At 41.5% G+C, this 22,329-nt stretch overlaps 1 protein-coding gene across 2 annotated transcripts in view; it reads left to right on the top strand.

Annotated features, from left to right (window-relative positions):
* CNEP1R1 (CTD nuclear envelope phosphatase 1 regulatory subunit 1) overlaps positions 1 to 17,122 on the top strand; it is a 60,542-nt gene extending 43,420 nt beyond the window's left edge. For both annotated transcript variants that reach the window (XM_073605000.1, XM_073605001.1), the window contains one exon: positions 14,087 to 17,122. In XM_073605000.1, the coding sequence (XP_073461101.1) occupies positions 14,087 to 14,128 (42 nt within the window). In that variant the 3' untranslated portion in view covers positions 14,129 to 17,122. The remainder of the gene's footprint in view (positions 1 to 14,086) is intronic.
* The last annotated feature ends 5,207 nt before the right edge of the window (positions 17,123 to 22,329 follow it).

Below are 22,329 nucleotides of genomic sequence, written 5' to 3'. Positions count from 1 at the left end.
TGGACCCCCAGAGATGAAACCCTCCAAAAAAGGCGTCTCATTGAGTCCAGGGAAAGATGCTGCATTTCAACTTTGTATATCCATCGCTGTTCCCTTTGTAGCAGGATTTTGTTCCAGTGGCCCCCTCTCATTCCAGGGTGCACCCTATCCAAAATTAAAAATTTCATGCTTGGAAAAATTCCACATTGAAAATACAGGACATGGCGTCCGAATGGTAAGTCCAGGTTACAAGATTGCATACTTAAAATGTGACGGTATGCTCTATGCCAAAATTCAGTCTTAGTTTTACCTGCATAGAAGCAGGTACATTCGCACTGTAGGAGGTACACAACCCCATATGTCTTACAGTTCGTGAAATGCTTCAAAGTAAATTTCACTTTGTTTGGAAGGATTTTGAGTAGTAACATCCATGTATTGGCAATAGCTGCAACCGCCACATTTAAAAGTGCCCAACCTTTTGCATGTGTCCTTAGGACCCCCCTTAAACTAGCTGGATACCAACTTATCACACAGAGACCTAGCTCTGCGGAAAGTACATGTTGGGCATTCTGGCACTAATGGTCCAACTATGGGATCCAGTGGCAGAACATGCCAGTATTTCTGCACAATGTTTTTTTGAACCGTTCTTGTTGGTATGAAAACCGAGTAATGATCCGTAACTGGTCACCGTCAGCCCTGTGAGTCCTTGTTCCATACAATAGTTCCTGCCTAGTTTTAGAGTTTGCTTTTTTAAAAGCCTTCTTAAGGCATTTCTGGGAGTACCCACAAGCACTGTCTGAGCCTCAATTTGTCTACTTCCCTCCTAAAATTAACCTCATCCGAGCAATTGCGCCTGATGCGTAAATATTGACCGAAAGGGATCAATTTGATGAGACTATCTGGGTGAAAGTTGATGGCATGAAGAATGCCATTAGCAGCCGTTGGTTTCCTACAGTATCTCACAAAAGTGAGTACACCCCTCACTTTTTTGTAAATATTTTATTATATTTTTTCATGTGACAACACTGAAGAAATGACACTTCGCTACAATGTAAAGTAGTCAATGTACAACAGTGAAAATTTGCTGTCCATTCAAAATAACTCAACACAGCCATTAATATCTAAACTGCTGGCAACAAAAGTGAGTACACCCCTAAGTGAAAATTTCCAAATTGAACCCAAAGTGTCAATATTTTGTGTGGCCACCATTATTTTCCAGTACTGCCTTAACCCTCTTGGGCATGGAGTTCACCAGAGCTTCACAGGTTGCCACTGGAGTCCTCTTCCACTCCTCCATGACGACATTACAGAGCTGGTGGATGTTGGAGACCTTGCGCTCTTCCACCTTCCGTTTGAGGATATCCCACAGATGCTCAATAAGGTTTAGGTCTGGAGACATGCTTGGCCAGTCCATCACCTTTACCCTCAGCTTCTTCAGCAAGGCAGTGGCCGTCTTGAAGGTGTGTTTGGGGTCATTATGTTGGAATACTGCCCTGCAGCCCAGTCTTCGAAGGGAGGGGGTCATGCTCTGCTTCAGTATGTCACAGTACATGTTGGCATTCATGGTTCCCACAATAAACTGTAGCTCTCCGGTGCCAGCAGCACTCATGCAGCCCCAGACCATGACACTCCCGCCACCATGCTTGACTGTAGGCAAGACATATTTGTCTTTGTACTCCTCACCTGGTTGCTGCCACACACGCTTTTTTTGTTTTTATTTTTTTTTTTTTTAACCACATCAGCAAACTCTGTCGAGACGTATTCAACTTTAAGTTCATTTACTGTCTCCTTCTCGGTTTCACATCATTGTGGTATTTTTCCAGGACTTTATTTATTACTCGGTTTCTTCTATTGTCAACATTTTTTTTCAAAAATTTAGTATTAAAATCTTAATCATTAACGGTACCCTCTATATCTATCTTTCAACGGTTCTATTCTATCCCTACTCATGTTCGTCCTTCCTCCCACCAACTTCTCTCCCTACCACCCCCATCTCCCCTCCCCAACCCCGGTTTGTTCTCGACCCTCTTTCTTATTTCCGGGTCTACTCAGGCCCTGCCGCCCTCCATCATCTTTTCTAAGTATTTCTCTGAAGTTTTAAAAATTCTCCATCTTCCCCAAATACTGTTGTATTTTTCTGATTGCTCTTTTTCTCTGCTGCACAAGTATTCCATTTTACTGTAGTATTCTATTCGCTCGAACCATTCCCTTACGTCAGGTTTTTCTATGCTTAACCACTTCTTTGGAATTCGTCCTTTTGCCGCATTCAACAATATTGGAGTTAATGTTTTTCCGTATTGCTTATTTGGAGCTTTTGAATCATAGAATGAACACGTCTGCAGGCTGTTGATTATCTTTTCTCCAGTTATCTCTTCTATATATTCCAGGATTTCCTGCCAATATTCCTTAATTTTTGGGCATTCCCGCCAGATGTTTGTCATTGTGGCCCTCTGTTTACATTCCCTCCAGCACTGTGGGGATTTGTCTGGTTGGTATTTGTGAATTTATACGGTGTCAAGTACCATCTTACCAAGAGCTTATAATTCATTTCAATTGTGTTTGTCTGTTGCGTAATTATATACTGCTCCTATCATTCTCTCAACTTGTTGATCTTCTAGTTCGTACCTATTTCTTTTTCCCATTTCCCTATATAGGTGGCATCTCTTGTCCTTCCAAATCTGTCAATATTCCATATACTTTAGATATACTATGTTTCAATGGAGTTTGTATACCACAGAGTTTTTCCAATGGATTTAGGTTCTTTTCATCTCTAATTGGTTGAGGTACCATTTACCAAGTGCTTTAATTGAAGGTATTCCCATTCGCTTATCTTCCACCTGTTTGTTTCCTTTAGTTCCGATAGTGATCTCATCTTCCCATGTATGCAGTGGGGCAAAGAAGTATTTAGTCAGCCACCAATTGTGCAAGTTCTCCCACTTAAAAACATGAGAGAGGCCTGTAATTGTCATCATAGGTATACCTCAACTATGAGAGACAAAATGTGCAAACAAATCCAGACAAATGTCTGATTTTTGAAAGAATTTATTTGCAAATTATGGTGGAAAATTAGTATTTTGTCAATATCAAAAGTTCATCTCAATACTTTGACCTCTGTCATTGCCAACAAAGGATATAGAACAAACGTTTTCTGTAAGTCTTCACAAGGTTGTATCACACTGTTGCTGGTATGTTGGTCCATTCCTCCATGCAGATCTCCTCTAGAGCAGTGATGTTTTGGGGCTGTCGCTGGGTAATACGGACTTTTAACTCCCTCCAAAGGTTTAATATGGGGTTGAGATCTGGAGACTGGCTAGGCCAGTCCAGGACCTTGAAATGCTTCTTACGAAGCCACTCCTTCCTTGCCCGGGCAATGTGTTTGGGATCATTGTCATGCTGAAAGACCCAGCCATGTTTCATCTTCAATGCCCTTGCTGATGGGAGGAGGTTTGCACTCAAAATCTCACGATACATCGCCCAATTCATTCTTTCATGTACATGGATCAGTCGTCCTGTTCCCTTTGCAGAGAAACAGCCCCAAAGCATGATGTTGCCAGCCCCATGCTTCACAGTAGGTATGGTGTTCTTTGGTTGCAACTCAGCATTCTCTCTCCTCCAAACATGACGAGTTGTGTTTCTACCAAACAGTTCTACTTTGGTTTCATCTGACCATATGGCATTCTCCCAATCCCCTTCTGGATCATCCAAATGCTCTCTAGCAAACCTCAGACGGGCCCGGACATGTACTGGCTTAAGCAGGGGGACACGTCTGGCACTGCAGGATCTGAGTCCCTGGCGGCGTAGTGTGTTACTAATGGTAGCCTTCGTTACACTGGTCCCAGCTCTCTGCAGGTCATTCCCCCCCGCGTGGTTCTGGGATTTTTGCTCACCATTCTTGTGATAATTTTGACCCCACGGGGTGAGACCTTGCGTGGAGCCCCAGATCGAGGGAGATTAACCGTGGTCTTGTATGTCTTCTATTTTCTAATTATTGCTTCCACAGTAGATTTCTTCACACCAAGCTGCTTGCCTATTGCAGATTCAGTCTTCCCAGCCTGGTGCAGGTCTACAATTTTGTTTCTGGTGTCCTTCGACATCCCTTTAGTCTTCACCATAGTGGAGTTTGGAGTGTGACTATTTAAGGTTGTGGACAGGTGTCTTTTATACTGATAACAAGTTCAAACAGGTGCCATTAATACAGGTAATGAGTGGAGGTCAGAGGAGCCTCTTAAAGAAGAAGATACAGGTCTGTGAGAGCCAGAAATCTTGCTTGTTTGTAGGTGACCAAATACTTATTTTCCACTATAATTTGCAAATAAATTCTTTCCAAAATCAGACAATGTGATTGTCTGTCTGGATTTGTTTCCACGTTTTGTCTCTCATAGTTGAGGTATACCTATGATGACAATTACAGGCTTCTCATCTTTTTAAGTGGGAGAACTTGCACAATTGGTGGCTGACTAAATACTCTTTTGCCCCACTGTATCCCTTATTTGTGCATTCCCCAATCGAGCACCAAAAAGTGTCTCCTTCCCTGGGCCAAAGAAATCCTTTCGAGTACAATTAATGGTGAATTATATACCCAATTTTTTTTTCACTATAATGCATCCCAGGTTTTAAATACATTTATAGTCAAGTCATGTGCCTCTAGATCCTAATGTTCTGTGCTTTTTGTGGTACCCAGATATTTTTGTGCAGTGTTGTTCTGCTTAACCTATTTTCAATCCCAATCCACTTTTGCTTTTTTTTCATTAACCCATTCTACCATTCTTGAAATCATTACTTATTAATTATAATATCTATTTATATCTGGTGCTGTTAGACCTCTGTGGTATAGATATTGGTAGCATTTGTGATTTATATATTATTTTTGGGAGGATCAGGATTTTAACCACTTGCCGACCGCTGCATGCCGATATACGTCGGCAAAATGGCAGCGGTGGGCAAATGGGCATACCTGTACTTCCCCATTAATTGGCGGGGCTAGCGGGTGCGTGCGTGCGCGCCTGCCACGTACAGCATGACCATGCCTGCGGGACCCACAAACTCAATGTCCGCCGGTCTCCCGGCGATCGTGTCATGGAGCCGCAGAACTGGGAGATGCCTATGTAAACAAGGCATCTCCCCGTTCTGCCTTGTGACATGACAGTGATCACTGCTCCCTGTCATCGGGAGCAGTGATCGCTGTCATGCAAGTTGAAGCCCATCCCCCCACAGTTAGAATCACTCCCTAGGACACACTTAACCCCATTGATCGCCCCCTAGTGTTCAACCCCTTCCCTGCCAGTGTCATTTACACAGTAATCAGTGCATTTTTATAGCACCGATCGCTGTATAAATGACAATGGTCCCAAAATAGTGTCATTTTGGGACAATGGTCCCAAAATAGCGCCATAATGTCGCAGTCACAATAAAAATCGCAGATCGACGCCGTTACTAATAAAAAAAAAATAATAAAAATGCCATAAAACTATCCCCTATTTTGTAGACGCTATAACTTTTGCGCAAACCAATCAATATACACTTATTGCGATTTATTTTTTTATTTTTTTTTACCAAAAATATGTAGAAGAATACATATCAGCCTAAACTGAGGAAAAAATTTATATTATTTCGTATATTTTTGGGGGATATTTATTATAGCAAAAAGTAAAAAAAATTGCTTTTTTTTTTTTTTTTTTTCAAAATTTTCGCTCTTCTTCTTTTTTTTTTTTTTTGGTTTGTTTATAGCGCAAAAAATAAAAATCACAGAGGTGATCAAATACCACCAAAAGAAAGCTGTATTTGTGGGAAAAATTTTTGCTCTACATAAAGATGGCCTAGGCTATAAGAAGATTGTCAAGACCCTGAAACAGAGCTGCAGCACGGTGGGTGGCCAAAACCATACATCGGTTTAACAGGCCAGGTTCTACTCAGAACAGACCTCACCATGGTCGACCAAAGAAGATGAGTGCATGTGCTCAGCATCATATCCAGAAGTTGTCTTTGGGAAATAGACATATAAGTTCTGCCAGCATTACTGCAGAGGTTGAAGGGGTGGGGGGGGTCAGCCTGTCAGTGCTCAGATCATATGCCGCACGCTGCATCAAAGTGGTCTGCATGGCTGTCATCCCAGAAGGAAGTCTCTTCTACAGATGATGCACAAGAAAGCCCACAAACAGTTTGCTGAAGACAAGCAGACTAAGACATGGATTACTGGAACCATGTCCTGTGGTCTGATAAGACCAAGATAAACTTATTTGGTTCAGATGGTGTCAAGCATGTGTGGCAGCGGGCGAGAGTGGGGGAAGAGGAACAGCATACGCAGACGATATCCTGATGTACATAACCAACCTAAGGGTGATATTACCAAACATAAGTAAAGAAGTAAAAAAAATACGGTGAACTCTCAAATTTTAAAATAAACCCCATAAAAACAGAAATATTAAATATAGGAGTAGAAAAAAATGAACTCTCGCTACAAAGGGAATTCCTATTCACGTGGGTGAGAAGATAACTGCCATATTTAGGAATAAAATTGACACTACTACCGAGAAGTTATATTTGGCAAATTACATCCCATTATCGAATGAGATCAAAGCGGAATTAAAGAAGGGTTCACTGCAATCGTTATCATGGATGGGAAGGATAAATATGTTTATCCGCTTCAGTCCCGGAAGATTTTACCCCCTTCCTGACCAGAGCACTTTTTGTGATTCGGCACTGCGTCGCTTTAACTGAAAATTGCACGGTCGTGCGACGTTGCACCCAAACAAAATTTAGTTGAAGTAACACGTGCGTAGCAGGATTTGTTATTTAGTATTTTCATACAGATCTGAATATACTGATCATTATCCATGATCACTATGTTGCCCCCCTTGTCGGAGGGCTTCACAGTGATCATTGGATTTGTGGAAAGATCATGTAATACATCTTGTTCCTCAATCGAAAGATTGAAAATGATATCCCGTTTGATTTTTAGGTTTGTTATTTCGTTGGCGGTCAGTCTAACAAATGCCAGAACATTGGCATTAAGGCCAAGTGCTGGAAACCTGTCAGACTTCTTTTTGTTTTTAAAAGAGACATTTTGAGGGGTAGACGATGATGGTTGATCTAGTTTCTGTAACAGATATTCTATATCTATCTGATCAATAAGATCCGGATGGGGATCGTTATCCTCAAGAAGAGAGATAAGGTTATCTATAGCTTTAATATCCTGAGGTCTTAGTTGTGTTCCTTTTCTATTTTTATCATACAGCTGTTTAAGAATAATTTTTCTGGCAAACAGTTGGATGTCTTTTAATCACCTCAAACTTGTCTATATCTTCATTGGGACAGAAGCTCAAGCCCCTACTCAGAATGTTTGTCTCTGTCAGTGAGAGGATATTTGGATAAATTGAAAACGTTAAGAGAGTCCTGTTGCTTTAGCGGCAAGGCTCTTAAGTTTACAGTATATTGGAACTGTGCAGAGTGGGGGAGTTGTACATGAAATTACGTGAAATATTTGGAATACCTGTAGAAGTAGTGGCACAGGATGCACCCATCTTGTAGGAAGTAGAAGAAAGAGCACCATCACCCACAGAGTTACCTGACACCACGTGATTATTAGAGTCACCAGTAAGTCCTGGCTCTGTGATTCGTATTTTAGAAGATTTCTCTTGAGTGCCACCCCCTTGCAAATTTCTTTTAGTTTTATTGGATTTCTTGATCCTAGAAGAGTTGTAGGAGGAAGCAAACATGGATGACAAAGATGAAGCATCTGAAAAATGAGAATCCACGTTTTTAGATCGTATAGAACGATTTGGCTGAAAGTTCTTTTTAACCTGATGTACAGGACTCCAATTATAAACTTTGCCCTCCTGAAAGGCTAGCTTATCCCTCCTGCATTTTTTTTTTTTTTATCCTTTTTGATCAAAATCTGTCTCTTTTTTTTTTTTTTTTTTTTTTTTTTTAGTTTTCCAGGTGCTCAGCTAGCTCGCCTCACATATATGGTGCAGTTGCTGTTTACATACGACACCAAACCAATGCCGTCATTCACCTTTGCACGTGTGCATGGTGGGACAGGGATGCTTTAATTAATTTATTTTAATTATTCATTTTGCTTTTTATTTTATTTTTACATGGTCCCTTTTTCATTTTTTTTTTTTTTTTTTTTTTTTTTTTTTTTTTTTTTAATCAATTTTATTATCACAGGGAATGTAAATCTCCCCTATGATATCAATATGTAGTGACAGGTACTCATTTTTTTTGGAAAAAAAAAAAAAATTGGTGTCCTATTAGACTCTAGATCTCTCCTCAGCCCTTAAAGCATCTGACCACACCAAGATCGGTGTGTGATAAGATGCTTTCCCAATTTCCCAATGGCACTGTTTATATCCAGCAAAAGTCATGAAATGCTCTTAGCTTCTGGTTTCTTAGGCCATTAAGCATAATTAGAGCCATTCTAGTTTCCGATCAGCTCTATGGTCAGCTGGCAGAACCACCAGCTGTATTCTCGGGTTCCCCGGTGGGACAGGAGAGCCTGGGAAAACCATGGAAGATGGCGGGGAGGGGGGGGAAGGGATGTTCCCTCCCACTGCTTGTAAAAGCAGTTTAGCGGCTAACTAGCCCCTAGGATGGCTTTTACATGAAAGCCGACTGCCGGCTGAAAAAAAAACGATACCAAGATGATAACTAAACTTGCAGGCATCATTCTGGTGTAACCACTCAAATAACCACTCAAAGTCCAGCAACGAACCATGACGTCGCTGATGCTTGTTGGGCATATATTGTAATGTTCTTTTTTTTTTTTTTTTTTTTCATGCTGCCTGTGGGTTAAATGAAAAAAGAGAACCTAACAGATTCCTCCATTCACATCGATCAATCGGTGGTATACCCATTAGAATTTTGCCCTGCATCCACCCACTTCTAATGATGGGCATACATGCATGGTCCTTTTTTTTTTTTTTTTTTTTTTTTCTTTTTTTTTTCATTCAGCCCATGGGCTGAATGAAAAAAAAAAAAAAAGAATCTAACAGATTGCTCAATTCACATCATTTGATGTGGATGAAGAAATCTCTGCCAACAAAAGTAAATAAAAATATATGCCGAAGCATAGGGGCAATCGGCCCCTAATGTCCACCGCTGCCCCTATGCTTCGGCATGTATGCTCTTTTTTAACTGTAGTGAAATCGCTTCCTACAGCGCTGAAGTCGCTGATTGTGCAAACCCTGTTGCTGTCATTATAAATAAATCAGTGCTGCAGCTGAACGGTGTACCTGCAAAGCGAACAATATTAACAATAAATCACAGTATCAATAAAACATTAACTCAATAAAGCAACTCTTTTTTTTTTTTTTTTTTATTGCAATCTGTGCCAAAAAAAGAGTAAAAAATATATGCCGAAGCATAGGGGAAATCCGCCCCTAATGTCCACCCCTGCCCCCATGCTTCAGCATATATGCTCCTTGGACATACCTGCAGAGCAAACACGATAAAACACAGTAATAATAAAACATTACAGTTAAGCATAAAATACAGTAAAACAGAGAAGAGCAATAAAACGACAACTATTTTGGCTTTATTTTTTTGATGTTTTTTTTTTTTTAATTTTATTTTTTACACTTTTATTGTAACTATAAATGTTCCAGCTTGGGGTCTCTCAAAATGCGATTGCCATCTAACATCTTTTGAGACCCTGTGTGATAGTATGCCCTAGGACTGTGCCATGTTGTACTCTATTCTAATACTCAACTAGTGTATGGTAGTGACAGAAACAGTCACCGATGCAGAGACCAGGTTGGTCAGGACAGGAGGGACAATAAAAGCGGGTGCCAGGTCTGTATTTGCATTTTCTACAGACACGACATCTTCTTTGGGGTGTTCTTTGGGTGGAGGTACCATGGAGGACACCCTGAAAATGCCTCTCATGCAGCCGGCTCACTGCATTTGCATTGGGAAGTTGGGCCACAGCCTACCGTCTGGAAACAGGCTGTGATGATCTCTTCCTGGAATTTTAGGAAGGATCCAGTTCATCCTGTCGCTTTGTATAGCACATAAGCGTTCAGCAGAGTCAATTGGAATAAGTATACAGACACTTTTTTATACCAGCATCTGACCTTATGGGCAGTTGAGTACGGCACCATCATCTGAACGTTGAAGTCCACCCCTCCCATGTTAAGGTTGCATTCGTGGACACCAGTCGTTGTTGTAATTTGGACTGTCGTATCTGCATGAATGGAGGACAGAACAAAAGCATTCCGTGTGTTCCTCCACTTCACTGTAAGCAATTTATTACACTTCAAGCAAGCTCTCTCCCCCGTCTAAGTCAGGGAATCTACAAGCCGTAGGGGGGAAGACCCAGCGATTAGATCACATTGTGCCACATGCGCCAATTCCAGAATCAAAAAGGTGACTAAAAAGTGGCACGCGTTTGTAATAGTTGTCCACGTACAAGTGGTACCCCTTTCCGAGTAAGGGTGACACCAAGTCCCAAACAAGCTTACCACTGCTCCTGATGTAGTCTGGGCAGTTACGGGGCTCCATGCTGCTATCTTTTCCCTCTTAAACCAGAAAACTATATGTAAAGCCTGTGGCCCTGTCACAGAGCTTATACATCTTGACCCCATATCTGGCACGCTTGCTGGGGAGAAACTGAAAGCAAGGCGGCCAGAAAACGTAATCAGGGATCTATCAACGCAAACAACTTGATCGGAAATAAACAAGGCTGCAAATTGTTGGTTAAAGTGGTTTACGAGGGGCTGAATTTTGTGGAGCAGATCATATTCAGGGTCACCCCGAGGACGACTGAGTTCATTGTCATTAAAATGCATGAACCGCAAGATTTGCTTGTATCGATTCCTGGTCATGGAAGCAGAGAATAAGGGCATATGGTGAATTGGGTCAGTTGACCAATATGACTGCAACTCAACCTTTTTAGTAATGCCCATGAGGAGGGATAGGCCCAGAAAGGTCTTAAATCTGGGACCCATTATAGGTTTCCAGGCAAATTCTCTGGCAAGGGTCAAATTTGGATTTGTGGCAATAAATTGACCAGCGTATAAATTGCTTTGGTCCACAATAGATCATCTGTGAAAAACGGCTCGTAAAAGTTATGGGTACTGTAACATCGGGGGTTGGTTTAGCTTAAAGGTAGAGCTTACCAGTGAGCTGAGTCCACGCCAGATATGCAGTTTTAAGGGCTTGTAGGCCCACTTTTATTAAAGAAAGAAAATGTCCGATAACAGAAGAGTTGCCCACACAGGGGTTTCAGCTTTCCACAGCAACAATGTAAGTTCAATCAAAAATACCAAGCCACCTGGCTCTCTTTAGCAGCACTGCTGCTCAAACTTATGCTTCAGCCCTCTCGGCTCTATAACAGAGTTCCTGTACACCCAGTACCTCAGCACTCTTTTTCAGCTTCCTTTTCCAGCCCACAGGCTTGGACCCTCTGTCTACTCTGACAGACCTGTGCAGACATGCACGCTTCTCCCTTGCTTGCCTGGACTCCTCGGGAGGGTGGAGCCCAGAACTATGGTCAGGTGTCTACAAATAGCCCAACACACACCTGACCAGTCAATATGCTGGTGGATCTCAAAATCTGGAGAAAGCTGCGAAAGCAGTTTTCTCCAGTCCACATTTATGCTCTGCAGCCTTGCACCAAGCAAATGTGCATATTCTGTGTCCACTTTAACCCCATTTTCATAGTGACAGGGACTCTCACCATTACAGTACTAAAATCCGTTGTTTCCACCTGATTGCTGGGTTGGCCAGTGAATGGGGGAAGTACAGGTGCTGGAGAAATGGTGGGTTGCCAGTTAGGGTTTGCAAACGCATCAGTAAGGGCATAATGGTCTCTACAGGCCTGTCTTTGAATTCTTGGTGGCTGTGGGGCACTACCTGTGCTAGCCACCGCACCAGCTTGAAATACACTTATGGGACTCACCACGTCACCAAGTTTTACTGCAGTGCTGGTTTGTCTATGACCAGGATGTACTAGGCCACTAGTGCTGGCCAGTTCACCAGAAGGATGAGCGGCACTAGTACTGGCTCTGTGCTCCATATGAGAACCATGTGGTTGTTGCATCTCCGCAACAGAAGAATGGGGTCGGGTACGCCTGAGCTTAGCAGGGACTATTACTCCATCGTCAGAGCTATCTGTCAGGGTGGCGCTGCTCTCCAGGTTTGTATACTGAGCCTGAATCTGACAGTGAGGCTTTCCCTTCACTCTCATCTGTCATGCTCAGCAATGTGTAGGCCTCTTCACTAGTGTACCTCTGTTTTGGATATTTTGGCCACTAAATTTATAGGTACAGCTAGTGTGAATCACAGGTAAAAGAGCACCTGGTTGTCAGCGACTGCTTGAATCGCTACAAATGATGAACTGTTAGTGCCAGCAGGGATCAGTTCAATTACTCTGACGCTGCAGTTTTGTGTGCTGTGTTTTGTAAGTGACCGTGATCTATTAGTACTGCACTTGGGTGGGCTGGTCTGGGCTGGGCAGAGGGGCTAAACGCAGGTGCTGGCAGGCTTGTGGGCTGATCCTGTTAACGCCACATTTTTGGGAACACTATACTATTGGTGACGCTAGCATAGATCTAATCAGATCAAAGATATTGATCCGTTCAAACACTATTCTAGTAAGGGAGGTTTATGGTGTGTGCATGTGTGTTAGTGCTACTGGCAATCTATATGGGGGGGTACGCTAAACCTACCTGGGCCTACAACTAACTGCCCTAAGGCTGTTTAGTGTCACAAGTGACACCAGTACACTGATCAGTGAAAGATCTGAAAACTGCACTTGGTGGCACTGACAGGGAGTGAAAGGGTTAACTTGGAGGGCGATCGGGGTTTAAAGTGTGCCTACGTGTACTGATGTTAGTGTAGTGTTGGTGTACTCACAGTAGATGTCTTCTCTCATGCTGGAGCTGAAAAGGGTTCCACGAGGGGAGATTACATAATTTCCTCTGCCTGTGTTTACATTACACAGGCAGAGGAGGCATTTCATTCACCAGAACCCATCAGCAGGTCCAGGCCAGAAATTATTGGCCTGGGCCTGTAGATCGATCAGTTCTGTAGCGAATCCGATCGCCGCGGGGACTGCGCGTCCGATTTGCGCAGCCGAGCCAACCTGCCGTAGTATAACTGCGGCGGCTGGACGACAAATGGTTAACAGCATACAGTTATTAAAATACAAAGAGGGGAATTGATGAGAACTGGAGCAGCCAGAATCTGGAGCGCTGTGCTTCTGTCTTTCAGTTAACCAGTCAACTAACTGCCTTCCATCTTTCACTTGTTCAGTTATGCTTAGAAAATGAAGCTAGAACGGCTCAGATCCTTCAGCTGTTCTTAGCTATATCTTGTATACAAGTGGGTGATGTGAAACCCCCTCTGTGTAACTATTTTATATGGAGGAGTTGAAAGCACCACAGAAGTCAGACAACTTCCATTGATACAGACAGTGTGGCTCAGCCCCCCCCCCACTACCTCTACACAGATTTTGATTGCCTCCCACTGCTATGTTATCAATCTGTCCAATTTTTTTTTTTTTTAACCTTAAAGTCTTACTCAACCCAGGACCCTACATTCACTATATCTGGTCTCCCACAGTACACAGAACATGGAAATACAATTATTTTAATAAATATAAACTGCTAAATACCTTTTTTCATCAGCAGTATATAGCAGTCTTATGACTTATATCGGTGTCCAGCAAAGCACTGGTTAAAGCTTGTAGGAGGAGATTTCATTCTCTTCTGATTGTCCTATGAGGCTGCATGACCCCTAACCCTGTCTGTCTGGACAGTGCTGATTGGCCCTGTGCTGATCACATGCACCCTCCCAAAGAAAAAAAAAAATCTGTAGCAATACACACCAAACTGAGCATGTGCAGAGCCCTCCAAGGCCCTGTTCTATCAGCAGATGGATTGGGGACAGTAAAAGAAGAGGAGGATCAAAGAAGACAGGATCAAGCAGCCTTTTTACACAATGTGGAGGATTAACCCCTTAACACAAGCATGCTTTACTGCACATACAGACTGATTTTACTGTTGTGGGTTTAGTAACACTTTAATGCGTAGAATGAGGCTTTAGAACCACTTTGACACATTTCACACTTACTACTAATATTTTATTTTTGTTTTTGTCTTTGCAGACGGGGAAATTAATTCTTAAACCAAGACCGCATGTCCAGTGACATTTTTCTTGCAATATCTGAAGGTAGTAGTGGATTAATGGACAATATCTTCAGTTTCTCATCAATCTGGTCTTGTGTAAGACACGTTACTGCCAAAAAGGAACATCGAGACATGAAAACAGAAACTCTTGGAATATTTACTGTGAAGATGTTGAATGTTTTTTTTTTTAATAAAAGACTGCAATTACAGTTCACCATTTTCACGTAATCATTTTACTTTTTTTTTTTTTTTTGTGACAACGTCCTAAGTGTAAGCAAAAAAGGATTAATTCATATACAGTATTGTACAAAGTAGCTTTTTCAGGGACATTTTTTTAAATTAAACTTGAACCAAATGGAGCATATGGCACAAAGTACTGAAAATAAATATGTTAAATGAAGCCTATGCTGTTTTATTTTCTCTGGCTATTTTGCAGCAGGGAAAATGGCTGCATGTTGCAGGATCAATAAATAGGGGCTAGTGCCTTTAAGTGTCTGCAGTTCACCTTTCCCTCTTCCAGTTATTGCCTGTGTTTAGCCTGGATCTGGTCTGAGCTTCTAATCTAAATCGATTTAATTGAACCCTGCCAGAGGCATTGCCATGGTATACAACTGCACTGCCCAAACTTATCCTTCAAACAGTGTGAGGGTAATTGATTTTGAATGATATGGAACATAGTAGCCTTTCTGCAGCTATTTTCTTATCAGGTCACTGTTTTTAGCTAATCTGCTTCAGAAAGGTTTATGTTTTCCTTTGACAAATATGCCCATGGTATATTTGTTAGAATTCCAAAAAAAACTTCATTTTATTTAACCAATAAGCTAAATACATTACAGATGCTTAATAACGAAAGGGGTTCATAGCCTTACAGTTAATTTTCTTTCTAAAGGCCTATCACCAGCAGCAGCAGAGACTGACCCTTGTTCTCTGTGGAAGCAAAAATCTTATTGCAGAGGTCTGATGTGAACTCTCTGGAATCGGAACCAGAGCTCTTCAGTTGGTTGAGAGTGTGAGCTTTGTTGATTGGATAGCAATAGGTTTAACTCTGTAGGGGGGCATGTTGGGCCTCTGCAGGTAGAACAATGCTTTCACACAGACAGTCACACTATGCAGCTGCTGGCAGGACACATGCTCTGTAGGGGGGCATGTTGGGCCTCTGCAGGTAGAACAATTCTTTCACACAGACAGTCACACTATGCAGCTGCTGGCAGGACACATGCTCTGTAGGGGGGCATGTTGGGCCTCTGCAGGTAGAACAATTCTTTCACACAGACAGTCACACTATGCAGCTGCTGGCAGGACACATGCTCTGTAGGGGGGCATGTTGGGCCTCTGCAGGTAGAACAATTCTTTCACACAGACAGTCACACTATGCAGCTGCTGGCAGGACACATGCTCTGTAGGGGGGCATGTTGGGCCTCTGCAGGTAGAACAATTCTTTCACACAGACAGTCACACTATGCAGCTGCTGGCAGGACACATGCTCTGTAGGGGGGCATGTTGGGCCTCTGCAGGTAGAACAATTCTTTCACACAGACAGTCACACTATGCAGCTGCTGGCAGGACACATGCAGCGACTGCATGGTGTGAATGTATTGCCCCCCTACAGAGTCAGTCCTATTGCTATCCAATCAACAAAGCTCACACTCTCAACTGAGTGAAGAGCTTTGGTTCTGATTCAACAGAGTTCACATCGGACCTCTGCAATAATGGTTGAAGCTGCTTTAGAGATAATTTCAAAATTTTGCTAGTTCTGCAGGGACTGAACAAATTTCAATCCATCTATGGATTCTCGCTCAATAGAAGTCAAACGTTGGATGGTGTAACAGGAATTGTCCAATGGGAATGTTGGGAAACTTTAATTTGATCAGCTGCTGCAGCGCTAATCAGTGTTTTTGACAGTGGAAGAGCCCCTGCTGTCAGAATACAAAAGCACAGCAGGAAGATTTCTGCCTTCCGCCTCGCTTGTGTGGATAGGGGAATCCTGTATTTTTTTTTTTTTTTTCATCAGTCCGCTGAAATAAAAATAAATAAATAAATAATCGCCCATCTATAGGCAGCCTAATACAATCACATTTTTTTTTTTTTTTTATGTACCTGGAATTTAGCTGATTTTAAACTAAAGGCTTCATTAGAATTTTTAGATTTTGCAGTTGGCATTCCTAGCTATGTGTCGGTGGTAAAGCAGTAAGCTGGAGAGGATGTGCGACATCTTCACAAGGAAAAGGATGTCCGCTGAATAATTATAAACTTTTGGTAGTGAAAGGTAAGGTAGAGCTCTTGAAAACAACAACTTTGTATAGTTAAAGAACTCCTATTCTTTAAAGAGAAGATTTAGCATTTTTCTTACCATGCCATTTAGTCATTTTTACTTCTATTTAAAATAACACTGTCTGTAGGCAAAAACAACTATAAACACCCGGAAGATCAGTTATATCTACCAGTCTGGTGGGTGGTGGCTCACATGTTTGCTTTCTTGAAAGAGCTATGGTGGCTGAAGAATTTTACACCTACAATCTGACAATCCTGCGCTTTGTGATTCTACCCACCAGACACTATGTCCATGCATGTCCTGTAGTGTGTTTAGAATCCCAGTGTACAGCAGAGGGAAAGCAATGTCAGCAGCAGCTGTAGCTCTAGAGATTTGGAGTACCCATTCACCAGACTGGTATTTATTACTAAATGTCTTGTGTAGGGTGCTTGTAGTCATTTACAAGGTTAGTTTATTAACCAATAACATAATGTATTTATAGCTGTACATAACTATGTGTGTGTTTACATTATTCTTAGGTCTGTTGCAATGTGACTATTTTTCATTCTCACTATTACCATGGGATACTGTCAACTGTACTAGGCTTCATACACATCACCTGCTTACATTATGTCCAGACAGTCGGATATATTTGTAGTTCATTTTGTTGTAAGAGTTCTTGTTCTGTTTGATAATTTTATTGTTACATCAATTTTACTTTTAATGGACCTTTTTAAATACAAATAAAAGTACATTTCTGCTCTGCTGGTTTCATATTTTTATGAATTGGTTATGTATTTGTTCTTGCAAACATTTACTGCCAGCAGTTTTTTATAGCATTGTCAGATTCTTGAACCTAAATAAACAGTTTTATTTATCGCCAGTCCTCAAATAGAAAATGTTCAATCCTATTTAGAAATTCGTGTGTTTGTTTTTTATTTATTTATTTTTTTCTTGTTAAAATAACTGATAGTATTAGTAATTTAGTAAAAGGTGTGAGAAACATCAGATTCTTTAAAGCCAAAAATGTAACATGATTTTTCTACTTATTATACGAAAAATAAATAATATCTGGAAAACCTAAATCTAAGCATTTGTATACTTTCTCAGTGGAACCGATATGAACTGCTACTTCTCCAAATACTGACACCTGAAGATGCTTCTAGTTAGTTGGCCTTTGAAAACTCGTGATGGTTTTTGTGAGAATAGCTACCTTCTTAACTAAAGACATACTGTTGTGGTTTTCTGTTGATTATACGGCTGATGCAGATATATCAACAGCAAATTTCTGTTCACTTGTTCGCGCTTTTCACATGCTTGGATAATTAAAGTGAATATTCACACAATTTCTTGGGTGAAGATTTTTAACTCCTTTTGGAAATCAGCCCAGTGATTTAAGGCTGCATTCATACATGATCGCGAGCTGAATAGCCCCACGATTTTAAACACAGGACACATTTGCAATGCCATTACTTCTAATGGCACTCTAATTGCTCCACGATTTTCACACGGTAAATCACATTGCAATCGCAACAAAAAGGAACATGAGCTTCTTTTGGGCAACCACATTTCGATTTGCCGCAATTGCAGCACGGCAAAATTGCGGTGCGATTGGGGTGCTATTAGAAGTAATAGCATCACAAACGCGCCTTGCATTTTGCAACCATTTGAAATTGCGGCGATTCCGCCCGTGATCATGTGTGATTGCAGCCTAATGTAGAATTTGAGAACTGAAATTAAAAAATACATTTCTCTTCATTTATTGATGGACACAGCTCTCTCTATTCATAATGATTGCAGGAGTCCTGTATGTAGCAATCATGAAATACTACAGAGAGTTTTGTATGTCAATCAGCTTGGAGAGAAGTATCTTGTGGTGGGTACAAAAATTGTGTGTGTGTGTTTTTTTTTTTTTTGTTGCTATTTTTTTTTTAATCTTGCAAATAAATGTGCATTGTATGTGTTTGTTTTGTTTTTTGTTGTCACAAAACGGGCACCGATTCAAGCATAATCGCAGTATTACACAGTGACATATTTTCTAATAAGAAGAAGGAAAATGATTGGAAATTCAATGACAGATTTAGTATAGGCAAAAAGATCAACACCATAGTTTGTGAGATGTAAAATAAAGATCAAGCATTTTATGTGTTTTATCTGATTTCATTACAAACCTAGAAAGAAAGGCTGGCCATAGATGCATCAAAATTTGCCTTGTTCAGAAGAGACCAGCTGAATTTTGATCTGTCTATGGCCGGTCCTGTTCAAAAGTAGTCATTTTATTGATCGACTGCTCATGAACGGGCTTGCTGAAAAAACTTTAGTTTGAGCAGCCCTGATGTGTCCAGCTGACTTCTCCGTTATCAAAATTCAGTGACACAGCGGGAATGATTCCTGCATCCACCTCGAATGTCAGTTTAGTGCTGTGATAGTGTCCTAATTTGTTGGATGGCCTGAATACATTGACGTGTATATATTTTGTTTTTGTAAAAAATAAAAATTATTCTCACTTTTTTTTTTTTTTTTTTCATTTTGTCATATAAAATCAAATTTCATTGTGGCAAGAGGTTGCTATAGACCTGGATAAACTTCATGTGATTATATTCATTAAATTAATCTGGGGCTTATTTAAATGTGCTAAACCAACAGCTATTTAAATTAGCCACCTAGGGGTGTCTGCTTGAATTTAATAATTTACCTTATTCAACAGCCCAGAAGGCCTGAAACTTGTTAAACAAATCTCAACTAGTTCCTATGATCAAGTGCACAGGGCCTGAGTTATCAAGAACAGGAACTTTTTAATATTGCGTAACAGATTTGGGGCGCTATACGAGGTATGTAAACATCCATGCAGGTAAAAGTTTTTTTTGTTTTTTCCAATCAAGGCCTTCTCTAATTTTAGAGGGTAATTGAAAGAAGAAAGAAAAAATGTTATTCATATTTGTTGGTGTATTGGTATTTCATGTATATGTTTTTTTACATTTTGCTCAAAGGGGAAGTGCATGAATGTAAAAAATGAACACATATACTTACAGTACCTACCTGCTGCAACATTGTGCCAATGCTGCAAGCTGTCCCCTGCCAGCTCCAAGCCGGAGAACTGAGCGATCATGTGTGCTCCGGTCTTCACGTAACAGAGAGCAGTGACTGTTAGTCACTGGCTCTCTGCTCTGCCCCTCCAGTGCTCACTGCAGCGCTGGGCAGGAGTGACTGGCTCAGCATGCTGAGAGGCTGAGCCAGCTGCCTGTATAGCATTTGGGTGTATCCAGACATTATTGTCTTGATCCTTCCAAAGTCTGGAGTGGCTCTGTGACATCAGCCCACAGCAGGCTTTAGTCTGCTGTTGGCTGATTCTGGGTCACAGGAGAGCACACAAATGCACTCCTGTGACCCACATGAGAAGTATAGCCAAAAGAGCTTTGGCCATACTCCTCCTGTAAAGTAAGCGAGTGATGCTGGAGCTGGCAGAAGTGACATGTAGCCAGGTAAATGTTTAGGGACAGGAGGGTAAGACAGGCAGTGTGGTGTTATTTTACATTAATGCGGGGAAGGCATTAAGGTAAAAAAAAAAATAGAATTTAGTACTACTTTAATGTGTTCATTGGATATAAGAGATATCTAGAGAATAAGAGATCATTTTCAATATGTATATATATATATATATATATATGGGTGCATACTGGGCAGGTAAATCCCTAACCCCCAGATGGGTATGGCTGTTGAGGTTACGCTGGTCTACATTTAAATGTCAATGCTATTATACATGTGCCTTTTGGTGTCTTTTCGATAAATAAAACAGTGCTGATTCTTGCAAAAAAAATGTTAAAAGTACTACATTAACCCTAGAGTGAATTCTGCATTTAATAGAAGTGCTGTTGGTTTCCTCTAACCTGCAGCAAGTGCTGCAGCTACCAGCACAGTAAGTCTCCTGTCACAAATAACTTATTTGTGTCCTATACATGTCACGTGATCTACTGAAGAGTTGGAAATAAGTTATTAATTGCAGGGAGACTTTCTGCCCGGTTTCTGTGCTGGGAATTGGTACGTGTAGAGATCATTGAAGGTTAGAGGAGTTTAGTAGTACTGTCACTGTCACATACCTGGTGGGTAGGGCCTGGTTATAAAGAGGAAGGCCTCACTTTCACCTTTTGACTCGGGGCCCCTGGTAGTGTATACAGGTAGCGCAGGAGTGCAGAGTCGCACGAGTGCTGGTTAAACGTGCTTGCTGTTGGGCTGCTGATCTAGTAGTTTGCCAGATGACAGCGGGTCTTTGTGGGCAGGAACAGACTCGTACATAGCCGAAGAGCAGGTCCCAAAGGTAGCTGGGCAGGTGCTAGCAACTTGGTAGCTCTGGAGGGGCTGGAACTTAAGCAGAGTCAGACAAGCAGGGTCATGCACAAAATGATCATATCAAGTACAGATGCAGAGGCAGGGGAATGGTCAAAGGACAAGCCAGGGTCGATGCAGGTGGAAAACAGGAATAGTCAGAAACAAGCCGGGTCAATACTTCAAGAGCAGATACAGGTAACAGGATAATCACAGAACACTGTAGACGAGACAGCACTGATCCTGGGTGCTGATCCACCTTAAATAGCCTGTTTGTCGCCCTTATCTGTCACGGAATGCGCCGTGCACATTCGCGAAAATGCGTACGCATGTTTGCATTTCTGCGCATATGCGTTAGCACGCGCTAATGCTCCTCTTCTTCCAGGCATTCGGGGAACAGGGATTCTTCTGCGGCTATTATTCTGTATTCTGACAGAGCCTTCTTGACAGTCGCTAAATGCAAGATCCCAGTCCCACTGCCTGTTCATGCTCAGTAGGACCCCTTATAGCAGAACAGTGTAGAGGAGGGTGTTGGTGGTGAAAGGAAATTTTCTTAAAATTCTGTTTTAAAAGGTGTTGTGGATTTTTTTTTTAACCCTTCAATCATAAGGCAAATATATCTACATTTTGTACAAATATAGCAAGGTGATTATTTTAACAATAAAAGTGTCCAAATTGTTAAAGTATGAACTTCGTTAAAATGGAAAATTGAATACTTACCTTTCCATAATTTTCCTTTCCTGGTGCCTATCCATGGCAGCATACACATGGTTGGTTGCTCCGCCCCCAACAAACCCATAGGACCAATTTAACTCTAGAAAAGAAAGAGTCAGCCCCCCCATACACCATTCTTATAACTAGACTCAAACATTTAAGGATTATAAAAAGGGAGTGCGTATGCTGCCATGGATGGGTACCAGGAAAGGAAAATTACAGAAAGGTAAGTATTCAATTTTCTGTTTTCTTGGTGCTTTCATGGCAGCATACACATAGTAAATACCTCGCTCACAGGGAGGGTTGCTGCAAAACACATTTTAATTTTGATTATAGAGCAGACAACTACAAGGCTTTTTTCCCAAAGTCATGAGAAGTAAGTGCAGCAGGATCTAGACTATAGTGGGTCATGAATGTGGTGAAAGATGACCAACTTGCCGCATGACAGATAGTTTCTGGAGAGACTCGCACTAAAGCCACCCAGTAAGATGCCATTCCCTGCGTCGAGTGAGCATTGATTGATTTTGGAACTGGAAGACCACTATGTTCTCTGAATGAGACGTACAATCCAACTTGCCAAAGTTGTCTTTGATGCTGCCATTCCTCTTCTTGCGCCCTTAAGGGTCACAAAGCGACGTTTGTCTTTACGAAACGATCGTGTCAGCTGAATGTACGTCAGAGAGTCCTTGCCATGTCCAGCTCGTGCAGCTTTGATGTTGCTGGATCTTCCCCAAAAGCTGGGAGCACCCATTCTTGGTTAAAGCGGACGTCCGCCAAATTTTTTTTTTAAAAAGTCACCAGCTACTAATACTGCAGCTGCTGACTTTTAAAATTAAGGACACTTACCTGTCCAGGGCGCCCGCAATGTCGGCACCTGAGGTCGAACTGTCCCTCGGTCCTCAGATGCTGCTGCCGCCATCTTCAGTAAGGGAA

This window comes from Aquarana catesbeiana, linkage group LG11 (genome assembly GCF_042186555.1).
Source record: "Aquarana catesbeiana isolate 2022-GZ linkage group LG11, ASM4218655v1, whole genome shotgun sequence".
Lineage (NCBI taxonomy): Eukaryota > Metazoa > Chordata > Amphibia > Anura > Ranidae > Aquarana > Aquarana catesbeiana.
Note: the sequence above shows the minus strand (reverse complement) of the source record. Positions and strands in the feature narration are given on the sequence as shown.